The 21,652-nt window shown below is 35.2% G+C and overlaps 1 protein-coding gene across 1 annotated transcript; it reads right to left on the bottom strand.

Annotated features, from left to right (window-relative positions):
• Positions 1-15: 15 nt before the first annotated feature.
• Positions 16-9,243, bottom strand: LOC129257647 (acetylcholinesterase-like). The gene is made up of 8 exons (XM_054896020.2): positions 8,584-9,243; positions 6,338-6,497; positions 5,811-5,888; positions 5,278-5,396; positions 4,749-4,919; positions 3,714-4,345; positions 3,102-3,283; positions 16-2,687 (listed from the first exon to the last, which is right to left on the bottom strand). Exons 1-8 carry the CDS (start codon positions 8,947-8,949, stop codon positions 2,566-2,568), a joined length of 1,830 nt encoding a protein of 609 aa, XP_054751995.1. The 5' UTR covers positions 8,950-9,243; the 3' UTR covers positions 16-2,565.
• Between the last annotated feature and the right edge of the window lie 12,409 nt (positions 9,244-21,652).

Raw genomic sequence — 21,652 nt, 5'->3', positions numbered from 1 at the left:
TATCATTTTAATGGGTGTGTCTGGCATTATATCGTAAGTTTAATGTAAACCACGCATACGGCAAGTCTATAGTTCATGAATACGTATCACGATAATTGATACCTTAACAGATCTAAACCAATGTAATCTCATTCTTTTATCATTTTATCAATGAGTGGTCAATATTTATTCTACGCCTAACTCTAGACATGATACCAAAACTTCATGACTCGTCAACATACTGCTTTCAGCATGTACTGTATTTTTTCATCATGTTGACTCAAAAGTCAAATAAGAGGGAATAAAACATCAGTTCCCCAGCGAGAGCACTTAATGGAGTATAGAGATAGGAAGGAATAAACATCAGTTCCCCTGCAAGAGCACTTAAAGGGATGGTCCGGGCTGAAAATATTTATATCTAAGTAAATAGAGTAAAATTCCCAGAGCAAAATGCTGAAAATTTCATCAAATTCGGATAACAAATAACGAAGTTATTGAATTTTAAAGTTTATTAATATTTTGTGAAAACAGTTATAAGCACATCGTCATGATTATTCATTAGATGGGCTGATGTTGTCACATCCCCACTTTCCATTTTCTTGTATTAAATGAAATCATAAATGTTTCATTATTTCATACATGTGTACATGATGTGTCTCCATTACGATGAAATAAGTTGCGGCAATAACAAATGCACTTAATCAGTTGTCAATCCAATTGTTTTAGTTTTTGGTAGAATTTTTTGGAATAAACCTGATTTCATATAATAAAATACAAAAGAACAAGTGGGGATATGACATCATCATCCCACCTAATAAATATTCATGAAGACATGCCTAGAAGTGTTTCACCGGAATAATGCAAATCTTTCAAATTTAATAACTTCGTTATTTGTTATCATATTTTGATCAAATTTTCAGCATTTTGCTTTGTGAATTTTACTCTATTTATTGAGATATAAATAACTCCAGCCTGGACCATCCCTTTAATGGAGTAAAGAGAAACACGAGATAGAATTCATCCTCCTGAGTTTAACTATAATATTTGGCTGAGACTTACCTTGGACCTACTGGACTGACAGACGTATAGATATAATTAGTTTCTGAGGAACATGTTACACTACGTGTGTCAAAACAGATACAGAGTCGCCCCATATGAATTAAAGGTTGGTTGAAGCTTGAAATTTATTTAAAGATACATAGTTGAGGTGCTTTCTTTATAATAAACACCAATTTACTCTTAAAGATTATCGGTTTATCTTTTCCGTGTGTGATAATACCAAACGATAATTTGGGGATTCTTATTCCAGCAAGTAAACGTATGTTTTAAACAATATCATGCGCTAAAATTAACATGCTTGCAATCATGTATATGACATCCATGTCTTTCTTGACACGTCGATGCCATAACGATTCCTTGTACTCATAATAAAATAAATTCACAGAATGAAAAAGGGCAAGGTATTATCTGAACGGAACGGAAGTAGTGTGAATTATTTATGTGAAAGTGAAACCACACAAAATATGCACTGATACAGATGTATGTTGTATTCACACGCTGTACAGTGCGTCCCAGAAAAAACGAAACCGAGATTTAGCGATGATTTATCATAACTTAATCACAAATACAATAGACAAATGACCTACCAATGTAAAGCTTAGAATCTCCTCTTTCATCTGATATTACTTAGATTATTCCTCATTCACGCATGAGTGAGCAAAAACAATTTGAAGAAAGGATATCAAAAATTCATTTGGCGGGGGTATCTGAATTTTAAAAAGTTCAATATCTGCTCTTTAATTTGATACCTTAATCACAAAAAATGGTCAAGAAGTAAAAAAGTTACGTTCCCTCGAAGCAATGCTTGTATTTCCATAATTTCATTAAATAAACGTGTTTTCACCGGTTTCCCACAGAAGCTATCGCATGGTCAACAAAAGACTAAATGCATGGCTGATCGTCAACAAAACAGAGTGTCGAGTGAGTTTGACCGCTAGCCTGTAAAACCTATTCATTTTATGAAATTATTGAAATTCAAGCCTTATTTCAAATAACCAGAACTTTCTTATTTCTTGACCATTTTCTGTAATTGAGGTATCAAATTAAAGAGCAGATATTGAACTTTTTAGAAATGTGGTTTTCTTTTTGAAACCCAGATACAGCCCGCCAAATGACTTTTTGGTATCCCCTCTTCAAATTGTTTCAGATGAATTTCAGATGAAAGAGGAGATTCTAAGCTTTACAATGGTAGGTCATTTGTCTATTGTATTTGTGATTAAGTTATGATAAATCATCGCTAAATCTCGGTTTCGTTTTTTCTGGGACGCACTGTATAACCTAAATTGCACGTTCGTGCATTTTAAGAATTTGACATTGAAACGACTGGCAAATAGATTATTATGGTTATGAAATAATCATATTTCAATAAATGATTTTAATACTACATCACCGAACCGGTGATTTAATCATTTACACTCTCGCTGTAACACCCGTCCCGTAGTTTCCAGCTAGCAGCATATGCCACATCAAATAAAACAAATGATAGTTGTACAATAATAAAGTTTTAATGGGATATTTCTTCAACTCCTAGTTGCAAGGTTGAGTGTTTGATTTATAATCATCAAAAGCCGCTTGCCATTCCACCATATCTTCTGTTTTCCATCGATTGTAATCTTCTCTCCACTGCTCTTCAAGATCAGACAAATCCACTGAAAATGTAATTTCAAAAACAATTTAGAATGAGATAATACAATAACGATGTTATTACTGTAATTAATGGTAATAATAATACGAGGTTTGTAACCGCATTTACAATGTTTTTTTTTTAGGATTCCGCCATAATTCAATTACGAAATAATCTGCTTTAGTGTGGAAATCCCATCACAGTGCTTTGAGACTTAGAGAAAATACGCACACATATTTGACAAAGGAGAATGTTATTTAATATTGGCGAACGGATTAAGTAAACGTGGAGGCAACTAGAAATAAAACGATTTCGTTTGATCTATCAGTCTATGAAGAGCAAGATATCGTTTGTCTTTATCCTTTATTATCAAGTCATGAAATAAAACTCTGATACTGCATTGTTAATACTGCATTTTAAAAACAATCTGCATACTCACTAGACTGGATAACAAGACTTGGTAGGTATTTGTTCCAAAAGTTGCACTCTCTTGCTTTCAAACCTTGGCTGTTCTCTACGGCTGGGTTGAGGATTTTGTAGTCTAGATCAGGAAGACTAAACTTTGGCCATGCTTTGGATGACGTGTCAGGTTGCCCACCAAATGTCTCTAAATTAGGATTTCTGCAGACACACAAAGAAGAATATATATCAATATTTAGAACTAGTTGTAAGGTTTGAGGCTTTTATAGAACTACATAAAAGCTTGTCAATTAATTTTTTTTTCAGATCTTTTAAAATTATCCTACAAGTATCGGAGAATCGCTAATCACAGATGAAGTGTAATTCGTTGCATTTGAGATTTGACACCGTGTTTTCAGTTTGTTCCTTATCAAAGGGAGAACAGTTAAGGAAATATGAGGGGGTTCGTTAAATAAAAGCAAAATATTAGCAATGAATAAACATAATGTCATAGTGGCTTCGTCGACATTCGAACCTACGACCTTCTTCATAAGATAGTCGCTTACAAGGACATATTGAGATAGCATGCTAACAAGCAGTGAGGACACTATAGTATTCGTAATGTTGTTAACATGGAATTTGACATCATTACCCTGTCTTTGCAAAGTTGGTATAATATCTCATGATATCAACGGTGAGATCCACCTCCTCTAAGGGCATGTTGTCCCATAGAGTCAAAGATGGATTAAAATGATATCCAAATATGAACTGTAAATCTTCAGCGTGAGCCACGCCTCTCCACTCTGGTGAGGCCAGATCGCTGGTCCACACGGTCTGATTGGGCAAATGTGTAAAGTCATAAAGATAGACATCCTGACCGTCCTCTGCGTAATATCTTGCAAAGTCTACGGACGGACAAGTGAACGCCTCATCAGTCTCGACTGCAATATAGTCATAAAAATAATTCGCTTGAGGATCGTCTGCGAGAGTCCAGTCGACGTATTCCTGCATGATCGCATCGATGATGACGTCATTGACATACGTATAGGTGAAGCGCTCAAGTGCGTCACGGAATTCGGTTTTATTCGCGTACCCTTCGTCTGTGTTAATCTGTCTGATGAAGGCCCTCCCTGCGACGAGACTACCGTCGTCTTTTGTCGCTCCAAGCAAGATTGGGCACTTCTTGAAACGATTCACTTTAACCAGATTGAGGGGGTTATCGACCAAAAACGTTCCGTCTACAGTCGGAACGAAGGGGATGACGTTTGTGGTTTCAAGAAGAATCTGAAATAGGAATTGAAAAGCCTCTCATTAAAGCACTTTTTAATATTCTTTGTGTATAGTATGGTAAACTAAAAAGCACCATGCTTCGTATCTCGTTGGGTGTGTTATCATACAAGAAATACATTGGAAATTTGATAACGCAACAATATGGACTTGTATCTAATAATTTACATCTGTGGGTTCCACCAGGAGTCACATTAGACATGCTAAATGCCCTTCCATAGCCCAAATTCATCCGAGGGCCACCCGTGTTCATCCGTGGCTTACCTTTGATGAGTTGCATGATAGTATAATTTCGTTTGTGTATTAGACCTCGGTACCACTGCGGAATAAACAATCAAAACTTCTGGTCTTCGAGTGTTATCGTATGACAAACGTGGATCATATTAATCAAATAACTTACTCTATCAATGGCGAATGTGAGTGTCTTCTCTGGTAGATCTCTCAGGCATTGAGCTAAAGCTTCGCTTGTACTTAGATCAGGACAGCTGGCTGCTTCACCGACACCAAAAGCATCATCCCTGGCTTTACTTGCATCTGTCTCGACAGCCCATGGACTTGTAGCAGTACCGCTCTTTGAGGGCAAACAGCAAAAAATGGGAATATGTACAAACTTTCAAAATAATGAACTATTTGTATATTTTTATCAATGATATCAGCATCCATCCCTTATTGGAAGTACTTTACCGAAATGAACCCGAACGTAGATCAGTTTCGAGGCTAGACTTTGAACGTTTTATCGAGCTTTATCATTTTTTTATTAATTTTACAGAGTCATGTATTTCACCTGCATGAAAAAGTAAATACAGCTCAACTTTCTTAACCCAGAAGTAGAAAAAACACCTGCCAGGCCATTGAAAATATTTACTAAGTATAGTAATTATAACAAATATATATCAGTTTTTTCGGGTTTGTGAAAAACATATACTTACAACTAGAATTGCTCTCTGGAAGTATTGTTCGCTTTCCTGAGCAAGAAGGTGTAAACCAACGCTGCCGGCTCCGGCACTCTGCCCAAAGATTGTCACTTGTTCCGGATCGCCACCAAAAGCTTCAGAAAGGAAGTGAAATTTCAAAAATTCATCTAAGTATAGACATTGAGGGTGGTCCTGCATGCATGACATTAATGGCCATATTTGATATCATGTATTTACCACAAGAAAGTACAAAACCCAGTTTAAATAGTTATAGTGATAAACCGGAGGCCCTTAACATGAGGACCACGAAACTGACCCGTGTGATTAATTCCATATTTATGTGATGCCATAGTTCGTTCTGGTTAATATTTCTTTCCTTTCATTGCTTAAAGGACATGTGTTCTTAGAATATACGATCCTGTCATGACCAATCATGCAAACAGATGTAGGCCTATATATCACACTTATAACGCTACGATCCCCGTTCTTTGTGGATGGGATAACATACTCGATGAAAGGTTTTCCAATATTGATTTTGTATCACGTACCTGTGATATGCTTATTGACCCATTTGAGAGCTTCGAGCTGGTCATACATTCCGTACATCCCTGGCAAGACATCATCACCTGCGAAAAGATATAACCTGCATTATCCTCTACATATAGGGTGAGTCAACATGGAAATGGGCTAGCTCCTCTGCACCGTAACTTGCACTAGTTGAATTAATTTACACTAAAACTCTCGAACAAATTTGCGTGATTAAGGATACGATAGGACATCTATAAATGCATCTTGTTATAATTCGAATTTTGTGATCCTCTCCAAATTCAGTCTGATATAAGCTCATTGTTGAAAAACTAACATCAATAATTGTCATTTTATACAGTGATAAAATTTTATTGATAACTCCAAAGCGAAATCTGCGAGAAACGCGTAACTAAAATATTGTTGACCTAAGAACTAAACAGGAAACATGAGTAAATGGAAAGCAAAATCTTCAAATTATGTGGATAATACTTTGGTAAACATGAATTCAGACTATTACAAAATCATAATGAGAATATTCGAGCTTTACCAGTAGAGAGAAATCCAAATCCATTGAGCCTGTAGTTGGTATTCACCAGGATCACTCCATGGTATCCGCAAAGGGCGTGGCCTTCATAGCTGGCTTTAGATGAAGACCCTATCACAAATCCGCCACCATGGAACCACACCATTACGGGTGCGTTTGTGGGCTGTATGTAAATTGAAACAAGATTTTTTTTTAGTAGTAGACCACAAAAAATGAGAGATTACATGATTATTGAAATTGCATTGATAAGAACACAATATGCATTCATGCTTTAATAATCATGATTTTTTTCTTTACAGTGTAGAGTCACCTAAAATATTTGACCATGATTGCACCACAGCATGAACGTTATTTGATCTGTTACATTTACTTATCATTCTTTCTCGATCTCTCTCTGGAAGAAGGTTTGCTATAAAATTGCGAGTGTATATTCCTATATTCCATGTAGACTACGTGCTCTCGAAGGTAGAATGATTCTTTGTGTATTTTGATATATTCAATATGTGAAAAGAGCAGTGCATTTTGATATGTCTGCCAGCGGCTTAGCCACTCTACCACCTACACTATTCATTACAAGACAAATCGATCACGTACGACCCTTCGGAGACACAGGGGAGAGAAAAAAGAATTGCAAACAAATTAAATAGATTATTTAAGTTAACGTTTTTTTCTTGTGTATGTATATATATATGTATATATATATATATAGATATATACAGTGCGTCCCAGAAAAAAACGAAACCGAGATCTAGCGATGATTTATCATAACTTAATCAAAAATAAAATAGACAAATGACCTACCAATGTAAAGCTTAGAATCTCCTCTTTCATCTGATATTACTTAGATTATTCCTCATTCACGCATGAGTGAGCAAAAACAATTTGAAGGAAGGATACCAAAAATTCATTTGGCGGGGGTATATGAATTTCAAAAAGAAAATCACATGTCTTTAAAGTTCAATATCTGCTCTTTAATTTGATACCTCAATTACAGAAAATGGTCAAGAAATAACAAAGTTCTGGTTATTTGAAATAAGGCTTTAATTTCCATAATTTCATTAAATAAACTGTTTTCACCGGTTTCCCACAGAAGCTATCGCATGGTTAACAAAAGACTTAATACGCATGGCTGATCGTAAACAAAACGGAGTGTCGAGTGAGTTTGAACGCTAGCCTGTAAAACCTCTTCATTTTATGAAATTATTGAAATTCAAGCCTTATTTCAAATAACCAGAACTTTGTTATTTCTTGACCATTTTCTGTAATTGAGGTATCAAATTAAAGAGCAGATATTGAACTTTAAAAAAATGTGGTTTTCCTTTTGAAAGCTAGATACAACCCGCCAAATGACTTTTTGGTATCCCCTCTTCAAATTATTTTTGCTCACTCATGCGTGAAGGAGAAATAATCTAATTAATATTAGATGAAAGAGGAGATTCTAAGCTTTACATTGGTAGGTCATTTGTCTATTTTATTTGTGATTAAGTTATGATAAATCTCGGTTTCGTTTTTTTCTGGGACGCACTGTATATATATATATATATATATATAAATGTGTGAAGTTATACATGTACAACAGCTTTGGCAACTCTTTTATTTAAATATTGTGTGAAAGAAATGGATGAAGAGAACAATGGTAGGCGTAGCTTAAATCAAGGTTCCCCAGAGCTATCTACCCTTTGGAAAAATTGGTGATGCCGAAAAAATGTCTTTGCCGGGAATCGAACCCGGGCCCCCAGCTTTGAACGCCGGTGCCGGCAGATTCGATTCGATCCGATTCGATTCCCGGCAGAGACATTTTTTCGGCAACACCAATATTTCCAAAGGGTAGATAGCTCTGGGGAACCTTGATTTAAGCTACGCCTACCATTGTTCTCTTCATCCATTTCTTTCACACTATATGTATATATATATATATATATATATATATATATATATATATATATATATACCGAGGTTGTTTTACCTGACTGCTAAGAAAGCACGAATGCCTGTGAGCAAGCAACCAGGGGACCAACGGCTTAAGGTCCTCTCCGAGGGACCTGGTAATGAGGATAACTGCCTTACCAAAGGGCACTAGCGCACCACTTGGGAATCGAACCCGGGTCACCGGAATCCGAAACCCCCGCTCTACCGACTGAGCTATCGCGCCATTATGTATATATATATAACAAATGAATAACATGTATGCTCTGATGAAGCTTCTATAGGAAGAAACGGAAATCAATATGATCTGTGAGAGGGCCTACCTGAGGATGCGGAGTCCATATATTGAGATACAGACAATCTTCGCTCTGTGATTCACCTTCTAGCACTTCAGGTAATTGCCAGCATATACTGCTGTATGCTGTAGCATTCAGCCAGCCATCTTCCAATGAGTCCAGAGGCTCAGGCTTCATAAAGCGATAATGCGAGGCATTCTTAGCGAAAGGAATCCCGCGGTAGGCGTTGACATGGGTGTCGACCGCGGGATAGTCTGACTTGAAAGGGATAGTTTCCCCATAAATGGTTCCGAAATCTGGAATGTCAACCTGTGGCTGCTGGCCAATGGCATCACATACCAATAAAGCCACAAAAATACTGGCCAAGTGCACGAATATATTGAAGTTTTTCATACTCTAGCTGTTACATCCGTCTGTTTATGTTTGTCAGTTGAATGCAATACAGCTTGTAAATAGTTTTGTTCTCAGCCTTCCAGCGAACAAGTATAACACTCTACTAATAATCATACATGTCATATTATGCCGATTTGCTTCTTTTTTTATCTCTAACTAATTAAGATCGGTTGTGATATATTTTGATTACTTAGCAAATGAAGACAGTCAAATTGATTTCGGTCGAAGGTTATGAGGGATGTCGATTAGCTTGTTCGTCCACGCTCTGACCTCGTCATTTATCGTCATCAAAACACAGTCCTACTTGACACAAGAGGCACTTACGATTGGTTCTTATCATTCAGATTACGATAATTTCTTAATTACCTGCTCTAAGAGATTTCACGAGTATATAGTCGATAAGGATAACAGTGTTATTTACTCCTACGTTTATGTCATTTGAAGTTTGCTCACTGTTACACAGTAACTAATTAGTATCGGTGCCTTCTTAGATGTTTTGGATCGTGCAGGGGAAATAGCCAAACCAAAAATATTCAAAATTGTGTTCTAGTTAAAACACTGGCTCTGAAATATATATTGGGAATTTTACCGCCATATCTGCTCTGTTAAAAGAGAAAATAGGAAGATATTGAATGAAGTTATCATGGTTATGATAAAATTCTTAAATTTTGAATTTATTTTTCTGTGGCGTACTTGCTATCTGCTCCCCATGTTGTATTGGCCTATAGGCCTTGATAAACTCTATAAGATGGTTAAAAAATGTTTTTATAGAAGCGCGTACGAATTATTTATGGATTTTATACACGACGAAATTGGATACAAGTGACGTCACAAAAATAATACTGCTTCGGTTTATTTATGTTTAATTATGATAGAGTTTTCGCCCGTATTTTTCTGCGTTCGTTAAACTAAGAGCTTATATTTCAATGAAATTAGACATGTTAAATTTCATTTTAATGGATTAAAGAGATGAAGATAATACTTCACGTACCAAACATTTGATAGCCTTGTTCATTTTCAGCAGACTGAGGCCTTCGCTAAACTTGTGCCTAAAAGAAGCCACTCTTTAAAGAGTGGTAATGTGAGTGAGACGTTATCATTTTGATAAAAACGATGATATCGTTGAATAGTTGATAACATATTTTATGCACAGATTAAGTGGAACGCAAATTGTATACATACAACGTGGAACAGAATATAAAGTGTTAGATATATTTAATATTTGCGAAAATTGTTGCAATCATATTTACAAGTCAGATGTGACATAAAAGTGACAAAACATAAACAAAATAAATATGCACAAGAATAGTTCGAGGGATACTCTACAATGAAGGTTGGTCGAAATATCACTCATTTAACACAAACTAATAACAACAAAAATTAAGTCTACTTGTTCATAATTTCGAATATGTTGAATATAGAAGATACATAGAAAACTTTAGGTGATAACATGGACCTATTATGGTGATAAGAATTGTCATGACTGTAAGATAACATTGAAAAAGATCAAATAAAGCACGTAAAGGTTGTGTAAATTCTGTAAATAATAATGCAGACCTGGGGAGCGTTTCATCAATATTTTCATCCGACAAGTTGTCAGACCTGACATCTTTCCATGATTTTTATTGGCTGAGAGACACTGTTCCTATGGTAACTGTCGGATAAAATGGGACTTGTCGGATAAAACGTCCGACAAGTCCTTTCATGAAACGCCCCACCGAGTGTAGTTTATTTATATTATGCCTAAAGTCCAATCGTGGGTCAGATTTGTTAAATAAAAGCATAATACAAGAAAACTGAAATTTGCTATACAAAATTGGTAGTAGTAGTATAATGTTAAAATTAGTATAGTTGCACCGGTAGTGAAAAAACAGAAAGTAAAAGGGGGAGAAGCAGTAGAAGTCAAAGCAGTAGTAGAAGTAGAACTAGTACTAGTAGTACAAGTAGTAGAACAAGAAGAAGAAGTAGTAGTAGTAGTAGTCATGGTAGTAGTAGTAGTAGTAGTAGTACAAGTAATAGTAGTATAGGTAGTAGGAATAGAAGTATTACAGTAGTAATATAGTAGTAGTAGTAGTAGTAGTAGTAGTAGTAGTAGTAGTAGTAGTGATAATAGTAGTAGTCAGTGGCGTAACTACGGGGGGCATGGGGGCAAGTGCCCCCCCCCCCCATCGGCTGACCCCCCCCCCCCCTCCAAAAAAAAGGGGGAGGAGAAAAAGAGGTACAAAGGAAGAGAAACGTAGTGGGAAATAAGAAATTATTGTTCATTATAATGTTATATTATATCATGATTATGTTATGTTATATTACATAAGAAACATTTTTATTATAACTTTATTCTCAGGGCCTATGTCTTCATTGTTCCTGGTGCTCGCATTGCCTGTTCAACGAGATATATAATTCTGTTGTACTAAAACCTCAAGTTTTCAAGTCAATATACACCAAATATATTTCCTCGCACTTTGAGTTGTTATTGTTTTATGTAGTGACATATGCTTCTTTTTCATGACTACTTAAAGTGATTGCCCCATGTTAAGGTCTTAATATAAAACATTTCCTGTCCGTGATTACGTTCGCATTAGTGGATTGGTGAGATATGTCTGCTCTCCATGAACCCCTAAAATCAGTCCTTAAAATGTCCCTTTTTTCTGATCTTAATATCAAAAATTTTCAGCTTGCGCTTCGCGTTCGCATCATTGGTCATTGAAATACGTATGGTCTTAGTGAATTCCTACAAACAATCCTTAGAATGCCCCCTTCAGGTCTGAATTTCCTAAATTTTCAGCTCGTGCTTCGCGCTTGCAATATTTGATTAGTGAGATGCGTATGATAATAATGATTACAATGACTACAAGAAATGCTTCATGCGTTCAGATGTAATTCTAACAAAATCAGCAAGCTTGGTACTCGCATTACATGACTATGGTGAGATATATGTATTCAATATACATGTATATAAAAATTTTAGCTCACGCTTCGCGCTCGCATCATTTGGTTAGTGAAATACGTATGGTTTTGTGAATTCCTGCAAACAATTAGCCTTAAAATGCCCCTCTTCAGGTCTGAATTTCCTAAAGCGCTCGCAATATTCGATTAGTGAGATGCGTATGTTATTCAGGATTACAATGACTACAAGTGCTTCATGTGTTAAGATTTAATTCTAACAAAATCAGCAAGCGCTTGGCACTCGCATTAGATATATATGGTTATATGAATGTATACTCCTAATGGATGCGTAAAATATAGTCCTTAAACTCTCCGTTTGGGTCAATATATACAAAAATTTCAGCTCGCGCTTCGCGCTCGCATTGTTTAGCGAGACAGGTACATATCATGATTACAAAAATTTGATTATAATGTCCCTTTTTAGGTCTGTATATCAAAAAATTTCAGCCCCCCCCCCCCATGCCGTGATCCACGGTACGCCACTGGTAGTAGTAGTAGTAGTAGTAGTAGAAAGAGAAGTAGTAGGTTACTAATAATTGTAGAAGTAGTAGTAGTAATAGTAGTAGTGGTGGTGGTAGTAGTAGTAGTAGTAGCTGTAGTAGTAGTATATTTTTTGTACCAGTAGAATATTTTTTTATGTACCAGTAGTAAAGACAGGATAAATTAGAAGAATAGGAAGAAGAAGGATAAGTGGAAGTAGTAGTAGTAGTAGTAGTAGTAGTAGTAATAGTATTAGTAGTAGTAGTAGTAGTAATAGTAGTAGTTGTAGTAGTAGTAGTAGTAGTAGTAGTAGTAGCAGTAGTAGTTTTAGTAGTAGTAGTAGTAGTAGTAGTACTAGTTGTAGGAGTAGTAGTTAGTAGGACTAGTAGTATTATAGTAGTAGTAGTAGTAGTAGTATTAGCAGTAGCAGTAGTAGCAGTAGTAGTAAAAGCAATAGTAGTAGAAGAAGTAGTAATAATAATAGTAGAAATAGTAGTAGTGCTATTAGTAGTAGTAGTTGTTGTAGTAGTAGTAATAGTAGTAGTAGTAGTAGTGTAAAAAGGGCTTTACAGAATATCATCATCCCGGTCATCAAATTCAATCAATATCATCAAGTAAAATGTATATCATCCCCTCCCTGATGAATGTTCAAATCAATCATCGACTGAGTCGTTCACAAATTCAACGACTTCGTATCCTACCAACCCTATTTGGTACCCAGATAACACTTTAGTGTAAATTCGTTAACATTTCTAAATTGTAAAAAGTATCCTTATAAAAAGATAAAATACAAAGTGCACTTTTGAACAACCAACTTTTACCGCAACGCTATTTACAATGCAACCTTTTACCCATGTTTGCTCCATTATTTACAATCGGTAGGCCAAGACTGTGCACACTAAAAACTGGAAAAGGTGCAGAGCGAGTATTCGAGCACATTTGCACCTTTCACTTGCCACTGCGCCTGCGCGCATGCCCACAGCGGGTGGTTGGGGTGCAAGTTCGAACCTCGCGTTTATAGGGCCTGTTGCATGACGAGATGAGCGATACGTATGAACGTCCTATAGGACCATTCTTCCGTATAAATTTTATAAGGTCTGGGAACAAACAATGTAGAAATCATACGTGATAAGGGGTCTGTGAATTAACAAAATAATTGCATAATACGCATATTTTATGAACGTGTTACGATTGTCTGATTGTTTTGTATAAACCAGGAATTTCTCATCCAGTAGAACGTTTTTATCGTAAACAAAATGATAGGGGAGATAGAGAGATGAAGAAAAGGTGAAAGGTAAGTGGGGGATACAAAAAATGGTAATGGTTTTACTTTTACAAAGAAAAATCGTAAAAATTTACAGGATGTTTACCTTTTAAAAACAGACGACACAAACGATTTAAAAGATCAAACGCATTTGTGCAGTGATATGTAACGTAGAATTACAGGTTAAATGTAAAACAAAGCAAAATATAAAAATCTTTGTAAAAATGCAAACGAACTATCGTGTTTTTACGTTGATTGCAGTGCATCTATCGTATGAATAGTGTTCGTATTTGTAAATTAACGGCGATTTTCATGTTAAATGAATGTTAACATGGTGGGTTTTTTTCAGTTATCATTTTTTTTTCAATTTTGCAGCTCGTCGTAATTTAACAGTTCATACTGTTTGTGAGTCCCAGCTGCCAGTAATAATTACTGTTTTTTACAGTTACTTTTTAATTTTTAATAGTGTGATTGCTAAGAAAGCATCAATCCTGGTAAGTAAGCAACAAGACGTCCGACGGCTTATTGTCCTCTCCGAGGGACCGGGTAATGAGGATTTAAATGCCTATAAACCAAATGGCACTTGTACACCATTTGTGAATCGAACCCGAGTCACCAGAATAGACCAGTTCGTAGTTTCTTAATGGACAATTTTGGTCACATGACCTTCCATTTCTTTCATTAAGATATAGGCAGATTTCAAAGCAAGATATTACGTATGCATGCCTTACATAGCGGGATGAAGAAATTGAATAGACCAGGTGACTAGAATAGCACATCAATGAACACTCTATGAAGGTATTTGTTGCATATTAGAGGATGTTGTACAATGTACTTGGCATACTGTGAAATATACCAGTCATTCGTGGACGCATTGTTTTTTGTGGATGTGAATGAAAAACACAATTCAAAAGAATATATGAATAATCAAGACATCGAAGTTGGTGCTTATCTCATTAAATTTTAAACCGCCATGTCACTTTAGTACAAATGACCTTCCTCTGATCATGCGCAGAATCTTCTGATCATGCACAGATGGGAACTACGAACTGGCTTATTCAAAACCCCCACTCTACTGACTGAGCTATCGCTTAAGCTGTATAATGTATGTTATTCTTTAAAGGACAAGTCCACCCCATCAAAGAGTTGATTTGAATAAAAAGTGATAAATCCAACTAGCATAATGCTGAAAATTTCATCAAAATCGGATGTAAAATAAGAAAGTTATGATATTTTTAAGTTTCGCTTAATTTCACAAATCAGTTATATGCACATACCGGTTGGTATGCAAATGAGGGAACTGATGACATCACTCACTCACTATTTCTTTTGTATTTCATTTTATGAAATATGAAATATTCTAATTTTCTCCGCATTGTCCTGTGGAACAAAGTTTTATTTCTCCCTGGACATGTGGAATTACCATTGCTTAACATTTTATGGTTCAGTCAAGTTGGTCCTTATTGTCAAATCTGTAAAAATTTGGAATATTGTATAATTCAAACAATAAAAAACAAAAGAAATAGTGAGTGAGTGACATCATCGATTCTCTCATTTGCATGTGACGAAATTGTGCATGTAACTATTTTGTGAAAAATAAGCGAAAATTTAAACTGTCATAACTTTCTTATTTTACATCCGATTTTGATGAAATTTTCAGCATTATGCTTGTCTGATTTTTCTCTATCAATTCAAATCAACATTTTTCTGAGGTGGACTTGACCTTTAAACACATTGTAAATTGAATGATAATAAGAATATACAATTATACTACCAAGATCTGTCTTTTGAAACATCTTCTTTCTTCCATTCCCCCTTATTCTTTTATTCATTTAAACAATATTTCAATAGGGTGCCCTTTCAGAAAAAGCTGGTTTTAAAAGGGGCCCTAAAAGCAAAAAAACAAAATACGTATATATACAATTGATAAAATTATACAAAGTAAATATATTATATAAATCATACATAATTATCAAGATACAGAAACGCATACAAAGTCGGAGTCATTGAAATATTTGTAATAGTAGACCGGCCAAAAGTCAAAAAGTGCTCTAGATAAGGATTCGACGGCAAAATTTGTTAATGCTTGGCATCCCAGCTAAAATTCTTGCAAAAATACCCAGGAATAGCGTACGGCCGGATGCCAAGCGCAATTTTGCGTGAAAGTGTCATTTTTAGCGTAAAAACTGAAAGAATGTCGAAAATCACGCATTTTGATATTTTGACGGATTATCATCATATTTTTGATTATCTTTGATATGAAATTATTTTTATTCAGGGTTTCAAATTATAAGTTTCATAAATATGCATTTCTAATTTGAATATTACACACACACATATGGCACAGGGAAACATAAAACCGCGATTTCCTCAAAATAAAAGTTTGTGAAAACTATCAATAGTTTGAAGTTTTTTTACGCAGCTTAAATTCTTCGATTTAACTGCGTTTATCCATCAAATGTATAGTAAATGTCCTAATGTCACAAATATTAAAAGAATTTTCAAGTAAGATGGAAGATATCTCACTTTATGTTATCCGAAAGGAGACAATGTGCATTTTACAAGGTGCGCATTTTGAAAGAAAAATTGAAAATACCGTACATTATGTACATAATTACATGTATAAGTACATACTAAAGCGAGTTTTTAATTACATGTATAAGTGCATTCTAAAGTGAGTTTTTAATTGGATAGCACAATTTGTCAATTCTTTGCATCCCAGCTAAAAGTCTTGCGGAAATCCTGAGGAATAACGTACGGGCGGATACCAAGTGCACTTTTGCGTGAAAGTATCATTTTTTGCGTAAAATTTGAAAGACTGTTGAAAATCACGCATTTTTATATTTTGACGGATTATCATCATATTTTTGGTTATCTTTGATATGGAATTATTTTTATTCAGAGTTTTAAATGATAAGTCTAGTAAATATGCATTTCAATTTGGAATATTACACACACATATATGGCAATATGAAATATAAAATCGTGATTTACTAAAAATAATAGTTTGTGAAAACTATCAATAGTATAATGTTTGTGTTCCGCATCTCAATTTCGTCAATTTTAGCGCTTACCGAATAAATACATAATTGTTGTCATGGCACATATAGTGAAAACAAATGTTGAAATAAGATGCAAGATATATCATTTTATGTTATATATGCGAAAGATAACAATGTACATTTATCGGATGCGCATTTCTGATAAAATACAAACAGCGCACAATATTACATCTATATTGCACATACTAATATTAATCAGCGCGATACTCGTCGTGATTTTATAGGATTATGTTTACTTTTGTAGAGTTCGATCTTCTTGCTATTTCCGCGAATTAATTGGTGCTGAACGTAAATCTACCTGTGGCGATATTATAAACAGGTCTGATATTTAATTTGCCGTTACCATGGTAACATTAATTTTGTAGGAATATCTATATCCAAAATCATAGAAACAGTAGCGTACCTAGGATTTTCCACAGGGGGGGGGGGGCAAAACCGTCGGCCAAAAAATTTGACAAGCAAAAAAAAAGGTCTTCAAGCTCGTCAGGGAGGGGGGGGGCATGGATACGTCTTTTGCATGGGTTGGGACTCGTCAGGGGGGCAGACTGCCCCCTCTGCTCCCCCCCCCCACCCCGTAGGTACGCTAGTGCATAGAAAATATACATGTATGAATAAAACGATCGGATTAGCATTTTTAAACTACTCTGTCAATCTACATTTTACTTCAATTATTAAATTATCAAAGTCTAAAAAAATATGGCCGTTGCCACGGCAATACCTATTTTTTGTCTCGCCTGCATGCATTTAGCAGAGGAGGACTAAAGGAGCCACTTTTCAGGCGGAGGCGACGGTAGTTTTGATATAACAGCGTCATATCAACCTTGAAATCTTAACCAAGGTTACGTTTTCGAAATTTCGTTATAACTTTGAACGTATAGAAAAAAAATTAATGACACTTATAACAGTATTCAGGTATTATTGATCGTCTTGCACAAGTTTTAGATCACATGATTAAGGTCAAAGGTCATTTAGAGTCACTGAACTTTGGCCATATGGGGGTATTTTTTCTTAATGTCATCATAACTTTTGAATTTTATTGATCCAGTTCATGATTAAACTTGAATATAAGGGTATTAAAGTATCATGGATCATTTTGCACAAATTTCAGTTCACATGATCAAGGTTATACGTCATTTAGGTTCGATGAGCTTATTATTTTATTATCACATGAATGGCGCTTTTGTGAATAATTATTAGTTTCAGTTGTTTCCAATGTTCTGCTGCTATAATTATTATGTGAAAATATGAATAATAAATGTTATTTGGTGTTTTGCATTGCAAGTTATAATTTTCATTCAATTTCATTTTGCTTCATTACAGTTTTCGCGTTTGCTATTATCATAGGTCCATGCTGTTATATATCGTAGTCTAAGACGGGGGCCGGACAGCCCGACCCTGGGCCGCCCTGGACATACATGTATGTATTGCCAATGCCAATTTGGGAAATGCAATCTATATATTACAATATCTGCATGCGCTGGACGCTGGTCATTAGCCTTTAGATTTGTTTGTCATAATGTTCGTGCGACTGCATTTCCCAACATGGCAATGCATGTGATGAAATGAGCTTTAAGAATTAAAATGTGAACTTAAAGAACCTACTCTTTTAGTATTTCAAACATCATTCTCCACAGATGAAAACTCTCAATAGCTCATGCAAATGGTTATTGACCGATCTATTTTAATTTCTGGTCTAATGAACTGTTCAATTAACTGATCAAAGAGACCGCAGTTGCATGAAACAACGCCTTTTACATTCTAAAATTGGGAAAATGAGCTACGGACACTGACATAAGCCTTTTGATAGAAGATGCATGGAAGTGAGGGGGAGGGGAAACTTGCCCCCCAAAAAAAATCAAGAAAAGGCATAAAACAACAGAAGCAAAATAATAGAAAGCTTGTTGGGGAGGGGGTCATTTAGTTATTTATTTATTTATTTATTCTTTTATTTATATATTTATATATATTTGTTTATTTATTATAACCTCAATTGAATGTAAATATTGTAATTTTAAACATTTTTTTTAAATTAATAAACACAAATTCTTCCCTAAATTAAGGCTTTTGCTTAAAAGACTTGGTCAGTCAGCTCACTCACCAGCAGCGTAGCTAGGATTTTGTCAGCAGAGGAGCACGGGGGCGGGGCTTGGTATTTTGCAGGGGGTACCAAAATAGATTGATTCATCAAGTATTTATTATCAAGTACATATTAGCTTTATTCTCACAAGCACGATTAAGCATCTGACAAGGCCCATTTGAATAATGCGAGCGCGAAGCGCAAGCATTTTTATAATATGCCATGAAATTTAGAGCTGAAAGTTAGAAAGTTACACAATTCGTAAGTGTAATCATGAACATTTTTGTAATGTAAAAAATTTCAGAAATTTTTAATATTCTGACGTGAAAACGGAGCATTTAATACATATTTAAAAAAATGATATATAGGCTATTGATGCGAGCCCGAAACGCAATCTGATTTTTATATTCCAATCCGTAAACTGGACATTTTGATGACGTTTTGAAATAAAGAATGTTATGTATCTGTTTTTAAAAAAAATCCAGCACAAGCCGAGCTGGCTTTTTTTTTTTTAATTAGAAACGAAACATTCTAAGGCGCGATAGCTCAATCGGTAGTGAGGGGGTTTCAGATTCCGGTGGCCTGGGTTCGATTCCCATGGCGCGCTAGTGCCAAGTAAGGCATTTAAATGGTAGTAAGGCATTTTAATCCTATAGGTCCCTCGGAGAGTACCTTAAGCCATCGGTCATCTGGTTGCTTGCTTAGAAGCATTCACGCTTTCTTAGCAAATGAGGTAAAACAAAAATCGTCAAATCATGAACAATGATCAGTATTTAATTATAGCATTTGATGCGAGCGCGAAGCGTGAACTAAAAATGTCGAATTAAACGAAGGATTTTAAACATGTTTTTAATGTAGAAAAAGATGAATATCTTACTTAACAAAAACGTTAGCGCAAAAGCGCGAGCTAAAATTGGGAGAGATTAAGAGCTAAAGATTGGACATACAGTATTCACATTCATTTAATAATGGACTGGATGCGACTGGATTCTGAGAAGTTGACACTTCAAGCAAGGTTTTTTTTTAACAGATAGCAAGTTGTTTATCTCATATATTAATGCCAGCGCGAAGCTCGAGTCGAAAATTTATATGCCATCTTTTTGTAATCTCGTGTAGGGTGCCTATCTCGCTAAACCACAATAAAATATACACTCGAATCGCGAGCAGAATACTTTGAGTATATTACAGCGGCGTACCCAGGATTTTCCAAAGGGGGGGGGGCAATTTTTTGGAGGATATTTCGTCCGCGAAAAAAAAAAAGGTTTTCAACCACAAATAAAGGATTTTGTACCAGAAAAAAAAAAATCGTCAGGGGGGGGGGCAGGGGTACGTCCCCTGCATGAGTTGTGACTCGTCGGGGGGGGGGGAGGCAGTTGCGGCCAGAAATTTTGTAACTCGTTTTAAGTATGTACTTATTCATGTAATTATGTTAATAATTTACAGTATCTTCAATTTTACGTTCAAAATGCCCCCCCCCTCCCCGCTAAATTTTGCATGCCCCCTTTCGGAAAATATTTATTCCATCTTACTTGAAAATTCTTTTAATATTTGTGACATTAGATATTCAATAGATGAACCAATTTAAATCGAAGAATTTAAGTTGTAAAAAAACTTAGAACTGTTGATAGTGTTCACAAACTTCTATTTTGAGTAAATCACGATTTTTTATGTCGTATTGCCATATATGTGTGTGTGTAATATTCCAAATTGAAATGCATATTTAGTAGACTTATAATTTAAAACTCTGAATAAAAATAATTCCATATCAAAGATAATCAAAACTATGATGATAATCCGTAAAAATATAAAAATGCGTGATTTTCGACAGTCTTTCAGATTTCACGCTAAAAATGATACTTTCACGCAAAAGTGCACTTGGTATCCGCCCGTACGTTATTCCACAGTATTTCTGCAAGAATTTGAGCTGGGATACAAAGAATTGACAAATTGTGCTATTCAATTAAAAACTCGCTTTAATGTGTATTGTAATTAAAAACTCGCTTTAGTATGTACTTATACATGTAATAATGTACATAATGTACGGTTTTTTCAATTTTTCTTTCAAAATGCGCACCTTGTAAAATGCACATCGTCTCCTTTCGGATAACATAATATGAGATATATTCCATCTTACTTGAAAATTATTTTAATATTTGTGGCATTAGGACATTTACTATACATTCGATTGAGAAACGCATTTAAATCGAAGAATTTAAGTTGCGTAAATTTTTTTAAACTATTGATAGTTTTCACAAACTTTTATTTTGAGGAAATCGCGGTTTTATGTTTCCCTGTGCCATATGTGTGTGTGTAATATTCAAATTTGAAATGCATATTTATGAGACTTATAATTTGAAACTCTGAATTAAAATAATTGCATATCAAAGATAATCAAAAATATTAAAATAATCCATCAAAATATCAAAATGCGTGATTTTCGACATTCTTTCAGATTTTACGCTAAAAATGACACTTTCACGCAAAATTGCGCTTGGCATCCGGCCGTACGCTATTCCTGGGTATTTTTGCAAGACTATTAGCTGGGATGTCAAGCATTAGCAAGCATTAACAAATTTTGCCGTCCAAAGTAAAAAAAATCGTTTTGGCCGGTCTACTATAACATATGAACCATTGACACTTAAACCTTTGCTGGACATAATATATGATTTGAGTCCTTTTTTTAACTAGAGAGGGTGAATAGGGTTTTTAAATGAAGGGGCAAGGAATTAAACATTGATAAAGGAGAGACAATAAACGAGCATCTATAGTACTCAGTATTGCATTTGGGACATCGAGTTGTAGGTTGGAAGCAGATTTGTATTCACGTTATGTATTTCGGATACTTTGGGGATAGGAGAACCATTTTAGTTTTTTTTT

Source organism: Lytechinus pictus, chromosome 3, assembly GCF_037042905.1.
Source record: "Lytechinus pictus isolate F3 Inbred chromosome 3, Lp3.0, whole genome shotgun sequence".
Lineage (NCBI taxonomy): Eukaryota > Metazoa > Echinodermata > Echinoidea > Temnopleuroida > Toxopneustidae > Lytechinus > Lytechinus pictus.
This window is presented reverse-complemented; position numbering and strand designations above follow the sequence as displayed.

Bases quoted from the DNA above. Each gene is read 5' to 3' on its own strand.
- LOC129257647 (XM_054896020.2), bottom strand. From the start codon at position 8,949: ATGAAAAACTTCAATATATTCGTGCACTTGGCCAGTATTTTTGTGGCT. The intron at 5,397-5,810 runs GTACGTGATACA...TCCTTTCTGAAG, and splicing joins GGTCAATAAGCATATCACAG to CTTTTGGTGGCGATCCGGAA. The intron at 2,688-3,101 runs GTGAGTATGCAG...TTACATTTTCAG, and splicing joins AAGTCTTGTTATCCAGTCTA to TGGATTTGTCTGATCTTGAA.